General features: G+C 44.5%; 1 protein-coding gene and 1 non-coding gene across 2 annotated transcripts in view; one reads left to right on the top strand and one right to left on the bottom strand.

Moving 5' to 3' along the window:
- Positions 1-6,786, bottom strand: part of LOC118403180 (serine-rich adhesin for platelets-like) — a gene marked incomplete in the record, with an annotated part of 27,099 nt that extends 20,313 nt beyond the window's left edge. The window contains 1 exon segment of the mRNA XM_035801739.1: positions 5,849-6,786. Coding sequence (XP_035657632.1) covers positions 5,849-6,375 — 527 coding nt within the window.
- Positions 6,787-8,348: 1,562 nt separating this feature from the next.
- Positions 8,349-8,420, top strand: Trnac-gca. Its single transcript has one exon. It is a non-coding gene; the product is annotated as a tRNA-Cys (tRNA).
- Positions 8,421-8,641: the final 221 nt, after the last annotated feature.

Raw genomic sequence — 8,641 nt, 5'->3', positions numbered from 1 at the left:
GATCAGTTTTTGTGTCATTTGGAAGCGTTCCTGAGGTGGTTCAGTTTTGTTTGGCGGCGGTCCCAGGCTGTAAGAGTATATAGGATGTTCAGATATGACTGATTGATACATTATTGGAGTCACTTTGGGGTGGCATATACTCACGCAACGTCTGAACTACGTGCTGTGCATGTCAATCAGAACGGTAGAATCCATTGATCACGTACATTGTACAGATGGGCAGTCTTTACCAGACTCCGGCCTGACCTAATGGTAATAGGTTACTTTGGCCAAGTTAGGAATAAAAGTAGTAGTAGGAGTCAATTGGCCTAGTCAAACTTACCGGCCGGTGCATAGCTGGATAAACTAAAAAAAAAAAAAGACTGAAATCCCATGGCAACTTATTTGTCCCTATTTGGTCAATTCTTCTTTTTTTCCCATCCAGCTGACACGATATTTCGTGAGATATGCTGATCACAGTTTTATTTCTGTTTGTATAGCAGGGAAACAGAACGATTCTTTATTGTTACTGTGCTAAACAGCAAGTTAGCAAATTGCTATCTAGTTAATTGCCTTTCGTAATACATTTACTACATTTTACTCGGCCAAATGGGGGTCTCGAAAAGGAGTTGATGTTTTCTTTGATGTAGGAATGATAGGAATGGGGTTAGTGGGGATTGGAATTAGGGGAAATTATTGTAGTTTTTACGTTTCTTGTGAGAAGTTTGAATGTGGTGGTTGAACAAGTGGCAAGTAAACATGGTAAAAGGGCTAGTCTACTTATAATGCCTAAAGGCCTTAACTCCGCCCCCACAATAACATGGTACGTCCCTAAAGAACGGCAACAAATATGGCGCCAACAATGTGACCTTGGCTTACTGTCATTGTACGAGTATACGCAGCCTCATAACCATAACATGGAAGGGGGACTGGCAAACATTCATTTTTCGCCGACAGACAAACCGGAAAAAATGTCGTCACTCGGATATGGCGTCACTGTGGTATGGTCAGGCGTCGTCACGGCCACTTTATTTTCTCATTCTTCTGCGAGGCTAAAAGCAGAAGTCAATGTTGACGACATAGATCTTATCTGTTGGAAGACAGCCGAATTTTGTACGACACTTTAATGACCGCCCGGAGAATGCCATAAATTTACTGCGTTACTTAAGTTGTACACACAAATATGCGTGGGTACCTTAACAATTGACTTAACACACACAGTCTGTATTGAAACAGCCCAAACAAACTGACCCAAACACACTTATACATACATACAACAAACCAGCTGAGCTCAAACAAAACTTTCATCATTCCCCCTGATATTGACAGTGCTGAACCATTCCATGGCAGACAGACAGTGACGGTTAAATGCGTGTGAAGCATTGCCTCGGAAACCGGAGACGATAAAATTGTCCCCGGTCATGTGTCAGTGACATTTGTTGGGCGCGTTGTACCGGCTAACGCCTACTCATTGATAAAGAATGATACCCACCCATGTTGTTAAGGGATGGAGGGGTGGTGGGTGGAGTAGAGTCCGTTTACTGTGTAGCCAAGACCTATTTATGTTACCTTCACAGAAGGTACATACTGTTTTTGCTCTGTTTCTTCTTCTTTTCCGCACAAATAAAAAACATGAATATCTCCGAAACTAGACCTTGGAATATCTCGTAATTCAGCAAGCTGGTAGGTCTGCACATAAGACACTGCACCTTGGTCATTTGGTCCCCTAAAGATACCAAAAAATGATTTTATGGGGCAAAAAAGGGTGAAAAAACTAGCAATTTTAACACAAAATCGAACTTTCGAGCCCCAATAGAACTTTGGAACTACGTTCCAAGGACCCGAGGTCAACGACCGGTAGCTATGGAACCCGCCCGGGAGATATGGAACATGGTGTTCGAACGAGGTCAACGACCGCTGCTACGCAACACGGAAGTGTCCGCCCGTCAAATGATGACTTCATCTTGCTTTAGACGAAGCCCCCCTTAAGCTCTTGCATTTTAGGCTAATCAGAAGGCTTATTCTATCAGTTTTTAGGGCCATATCTACGATAATCGTAGCAGTCACTTAACTTCTTTTCAGCAGTTTAACATAGCAGTATTTCGGGTCAAAGAGTCAAAGACAACTAAAAACTCATAAACAACAAACTTTACTCAGCTCAACAGTACTTATAACTATCGTCCAGTTTGCCATCCGAAGCTGAAGCGCTTCTTTATAGCGCTAGTACCTTCGCTGCGCTGCCGTGACGTGCGATTGTTGTTGACGGTCTTATATCCCTACGTCGCCGCCTCGCTGTCAGACGATATTCCAACGGACCTGTTTCAAGGAAAATATCCGGCGAAACCGCTGTTCCGCGTCAGATTCTATTCTATAAAACACGTAACGTTACGTGGGAATAAATGTTACAGTCTAATAAATATTTTGTAGAAGCACCGCTGTGGGGAAGTCCAAGGAATGCAATAATCACGTAGCATATGAAGTTCGCTGTCAACTGGCACGCGGCTGTTTGAAACTCTAACCAACAGCGGCGGCCTTTGATGAAGTGGGCGAAAAAGTGCACTGCCTTGGTAACAAGGAAGCCGACGGTGTGGGCGGGGCCACATGGCGAGGCTTCTCCCCCGAAAGCCCCGGCCCCGAAAGGAAATGCCCGGGTTTTACATACAAACTTACGATGGTTTGAATTTTACATTGCCGAATCAAAGAGCTTCAAATTTAGAACAGGAAATTTGGAAACGCGGACGGTCTTGCTCTAGAAATATGTCAGAAAGAATTGATTCTGTTTTCCGCGCTGAAAAAGAAATGACGCAACCAGTTGTAAGAGCCTTTGTGTTGATCAACAAATAAGGACATTCGCGGGAAATCTGGCTGTTCCGGGGAGGGATCCCACCCCGCTGGTCACATGCGGCAAGGCCTACTCGCTACCCTGTTTACATTTTTGCACGAACGCAAGGCCGGCACACGCAAAATTTAGAACAGGAAATTTGGGGACGCGACCCGCTCTTGCTCTAGAAATGTGTCAGAAAGAATTGATTCTATTTTCCGCGGTGAAAAAGAAATGACGCAACTAGTTGCAAGCGCCTTTGTGTTGATCAACCCCGCTCCCCAAATAAGGACTTTCGCGGGAAATCTTATACATTTTGGCTGTTCCGGGGAGGGATCCCACCCCGCTGGTCACTCGTGGCGGCAAGTCCTCTGTTTACAATCATTTCGCGCGAACGCAAGGGCGATCCTGGGTGGGAGGGGCTGCGAGACAACGGCACGGCGGGTGCTCTGAAACACCTCCCTTCGAGCTGATAACTTCTTGAAACAGCGGAGGCGCGTGCTTGGCGCGTGCTTTTGTGTTTTTACTACGATATTTTGTTATTTTTTCCCCATGTTTTGCCGCTACGCTGGATGAAAAAGCAGCGTAGCGGGCTTTTTACAGCGTCATTTTTCCAGCCGACAGCGTATCGGCCCGCTATGCTGAAAAGGTCTGGCGAGAATTCTATGTTGTGTTTGAGTTACGTAGAATCGAGAACACACACGGTGTGTAGTGCGCCAGCACTCGTCTTTTGATTCCACTGGTGTTTTCACGATTCTGTAAAAGCCGAGGTTGAGTTGCGTGCTCCGCGCGATAATATTGGTGAACAAACGCACTCAGAGAGAATAACTAATAACGTTAGCACTAGTGCAATTTTCTCAGACAGGCCAATAACTGTGGTAACGCTACGTGTATGTGGTAACGTGGGGATTTCTTTGGATGTTTCCTGACATTATAAGTAACTGACATATAATCATAAAAATGTAGCGAGACCTGTTCGTTTTTATCCACAGTACTGAATAGGAACGTTTACTCAAGTCCATGCATAGAGCTGTCGTCCAAATGAAACACGGAATGGTGTCACGGTTCTAGTTAACCGATTTTTGAGTAGAAAAAAAAAACATTTGAGCAAAAAGAAACACATGACTACGTTAGACGCAAGGTCACTGCGTGTCGCCGGCGGTTACATAAAAAAACTCAAAGTTTTACGCCTGAGACATAAAGGTATGTGAAACAAAAACGATGGACTTGATGAGTTTATTTCGCTATTAAACTGACCTTGAACAAACATGATTAACTGCAGCGTGGAACGCCCGCCCCATCTTAGGTCACGGTCATTCCTTTCACCTTGTTGTTCATCATGTAAGTTACCACAGCGCTGCGTTGGTCCCCAGCAAGTAAGTGGAGCACGGAAACGAAGTCAGCTGGGTACATTACAATTAAGCTACGTGCAGCTTTATACACGGTGGGAGTGGCCGGCACAGCACAAAACCCCAGGCACAAAGTCAACGCGAAAGTTTAGTGTAGCAGAAACCTAACCCCTTAAAGTTTGCATGATTGACAGGCGGACGGGTTCGAAGTGTGCCGGGCGGCACGTGTTGATAATGAGGGCATAAACAAACTACGTACATCAAACGTAAATCAAAATTGTTTGCTAAAAATTAAAAGAAATTTATGAAATGTGAATTGCGGACTCTGAAAAAAATGATCGAGCCGTTCAAATATGAATGAATTTACACAGATTGACAGGAATCATATAGCGGAGGAAGCATATAGCGGAGAAGAGCTGCGTACTGTGAAGATTACATGGAGTGTGCAGGGGTAGCCATATCAATTTCAGCACTGAGAGTATCTGTCAACTGCGTGACGTGAACGAATATAATAGATTTGTGGCAATTTTAGCGATTACGCTAACCAGCTGTTTCTATGAATTTGTGCGATTTACAGTAGTTGGTAACCACTAGACGGCGATCGCGCCGCGCTATTACTGCGACATAAATAGGATTGTGTAGCCTTCGATTTCACACTGGGTATATTATAGAAAACGTAAAAGTGTGACAGAGCATGCTGAGGAGAACCCTTCGCGCTGCGTAGTACAAGCGGCAAACTCTGTGAGACGTTTTTGTGAATGTACCTTCCGATTTTTGTGCTACGCTAGACAGTGTGCCGTAACTTGGTAGGCTTGTTTTAATTTTGCTCTATTCAAAGTTAGTCTAATTCAAGAAGACAGAAACGAGAATTCAATTCTATAATATTTTGGCTTCCTTTTGACAATAAAATTGTGACTGTGTGTGCTTCTTGTCTCACGTGAGGCTGAAAAAAAATTCCTAGGCCCTGACCCTCCCGCAGACGGCCGTCTTCCCCACGCTAAATGTCGTCGAGTAAACCCTGTTGACGACCGTCAGAAATATGGAGAACCTTTATGGACAGACAGACTGCCCTGTGGCTTGTAGCTATGGGACTGAGATGAGATGATGATGAGAAACCCTGTGTGGAACAATATTAGACGTTGTGTTCATTATTCAAGATGCATAACGTTACAGATAAAAAATTATCAACATTTATTTGTACCTTCTTGTCTTATCCTGTGTCAACATCTGCAACTATTTCAGTTTACCCTTCCTGGTAGAAATGCTAGGCTAGACCATGTGAAGGTAACATTCTGTATTTGCTTGCAAATGTTACCTGTCTAGTACTGATTACTGATTTTTATAAATCACTATTACTATTTTCCTAATTCTAACAAAAATCCCATTGCACAAATTCAGCAAAATGTCAACAACAAAAAAGAGGGATGGGAGGGCTCTAAATATATTCACTATCTGCGATTTTGTGTGCCATGACATAGACATAGTTTTCATGTTCATCTTCTAGTAATTTTTGAATACGACAACAAAGAAATAGATTGGTATTAGTGTTCTATTGTTATAATTGCACTTACCACATTATGACAGCAACACAAAGTTTTTTATGGGTACTAGTTACGAAACGTAAAAAGCCAAAAAAAAAAAATTGGTAAGATTTTTTAAAATTATCAATAACAACGTAAGAAGGAAACAAAATTCTCACTTGTGGTTGAATTCGCGCATCTCCCTCTCCAGCCTCTGTACCTCCACCTGTAGATGCGCCCTCTCTGCGCCCAGGTCCGCCACCTTCTGCCGCCCCCTGTCTATCTCCTGCTGGAAGGTTCGGTACATCTCCGGGGACACAGACCTGACCTCCAGCTCCGTCACGCTGTGGCGCAGGGTACGGTTCTCCTGCTCCAGGAAACGCACGCGGTCCACGTAGTACATGAAGCGGGCGTTCAGCGACACGATGTCGGTGGTGGGGAAGGTGGGGGGTTCGGGACCTGGGTCGGCGGGGACGCTCGACAGTCGTCCCGAGGAGCTGGTCACCACGTACCGCTTATGTCGCACCTCGGTCACGGTGGAGCTGCTCGCCGTGCTTTCCACGTCTGACGACGTGCTGACGCTATACGTCGTCGTCCCAAGACCCTCGTCGTCGCCGTCACTCGACGTAAACGACGCCGCGGTGACAACAGAGGCGGAAGCAACGTCTGCCTTATCCACACCGCCTGCCTTATCGGTAGCACTCATGGCGACGGCTGTTCACAGTGTTGACTATCACATACACGGATCAGCAGAGTTCTCCGCCGTCAGCAGGGTTCTATCTGCCCTCGGTACGAACTCTGGGACCCTCCCAGCTGTAGTGACAGTCACTGTCGCGCGGGAAACTCACAGTCAGGGCTGCGTGGCGGCTCGCCCTCCCCGCGCCAGCTCTGTGCCGTGTAAAGGTCACGGACTGAATAACACCGCAGCTAGCGTGCCAACCTCGGGTGGGCGTGTCTGCTTCATTAGACACGCTCACCTGGCGGCGAGATGTCTTTGTTCTCACCTTCACGCGGGGGAGACAGCCGTGTAGCGAGGTGTTTACACGCCATTTTGGGTGTTGGGACGTTTAGGAATGAACGAAAATGACAACAAATGATGTTTACTGTGACGCGTATCTTTAAGTGGGATAACAATGCAGAGGTCAGCTGTAGTGCAAACACTATGTGAGGACAGGTCACATGGTCTGTACGAAGACTCTGACACGCCGAGGTAATAGCCTGGTCATTCCACATCTTTTATCACTACCATGTTCGAAAAGAAAAACAACAACAACAACAAAACAAGAATAACCCAGCGAAAATATTCACAGATTCTTTTTTTGCCGATACGGATGATATTCCAGTCTCTTTTCATTCAGAAACGACATGGTGCATGATGCTTTTCCAATGAGCTGGTAATGCAATGCGGAATATACATGCTATGGGAAAAATTTTATAGGACAATCCACAGCCTGTGATAGTACACATAGCACATCGTCACTTGCAAGGTAGAAAATAAGAGGATTGTGTCCTGCTGGCCTTGTCTAAAATCTAGAGCCTCAAGACTCATGCACAGAAAACACAATGGATAGCTCGTCCTCTACCAAAACCCGTTTTAGTTGTGGCATGGTCCATTTCTTTCAAGATTTTTTTCTTTCTTCATTGCTGTGCTTCACTGATAGTGACAGACGCGCTTTGTGCGTTCTCCCTTCTGTCGTTCTTTCGTTCCCTCATTCCCTGCCGGCCTCACACAGACAACACGTACTCAGTTCTCCCCTCGGGGAAAGAGTTTAATAACTGTCCGCTATCTGATCTCTGATTGGCTCTCAGAAAGCGTCTGTCCTTAGGGGATAATTTATTTCCTCTGCCATTAAATTGCTCTCATTACGTACTTACCTGTCTACCTGTCGGACAGGTGTTCACAACACCGCGTTATCAGGTGACAACAATCGTCCCATTTTCTATGCCATCAGAACACATACAAAACAGAACATCGAGGTGTATAAAAACTTACAAAGATTTGGGAGAATGAAGAACATGGAATTACTTAATCAGTGAACTCGTATCTCTTAATGCGTTCATATGTCAGACAGCTGTCAAATGCGTAATAAGGCTTTTCAATCGACGTCATCTGCGCCATGTTGGATTGCAGTGTACGTTTGTAAACCACACGAAGATGCTACTACTCAATTCAATTACCCGCCAACATGGTCGTCGGAGGGTTCAAATTATAATTAGTAGAATGAAAAGCTTGTACAAAAACATCAACAAATAGAACGTCGAAGTGCATGAAAGAATCGAAGAACCATGAGTGAAATATTTGTACCAATTGATAACAAACATTTGCTTTGGCTGGTTATTATAAGACAGCAGTTTTGGACTTGACCATACAGGTGTAGTCTATCAATATCGAATTTACAATGTAGTCTTTCAGTTTTCTACTTAAATGCTACCGTGTCTAAGGACACATTGTGCCTAGGCCTGCAAATAAACCCTACAAAGGGCCTTGGAGGACCAAGTGCATTGGAGATCTCTGGATTGGTTCGAGCGGGAGCTCGAACTAAGTAAGTAAGTAAGTGAGCATGATGTTCGAGTAAAACATGTGAATTGTGCAGACTCCAATACACTGTATATTGTATATGTATTTATCTTTTATCAAATCGCTGCTTTGTGGTTAGAATTGGTTACTACTGTATCAGAGGGGGTATAGCTCAGTGGTAGAGCATTCGACTGCAGATCGAGAGGTCCCCGGTTCAAATCCGGGTGCCCCCTTCTTTTGTAAATTGGGCTTTGGCATAAAATTGCTTTGTTAAAACGCAGTTTTGTTACCTTTCTGCCTAAATCTATCGTTTTGTAATGTGTTAAAATGACCTCTCTTACGTCTTTTCTCAAGCAAACAAAAAACTGTCACTGTTTTACATGATTGCACGTCAGTACCAAACAAATAACCCACCAAGTCGTCCTGTTTGTTTTGTAAATACTAGTACCAGAGC

This window comes from Branchiostoma floridae, chromosome 2 (genome assembly GCF_000003815.2).
Source record: "Branchiostoma floridae strain S238N-H82 chromosome 2, Bfl_VNyyK, whole genome shotgun sequence".
NCBI classification, from domain to species: domain Eukaryota; kingdom Metazoa; phylum Chordata; class Leptocardii; order Amphioxiformes; family Branchiostomatidae; genus Branchiostoma; species Branchiostoma floridae.
Note: the sequence above shows the minus strand (reverse complement) of the source record. Positions and strands in the feature narration are given on the sequence as shown.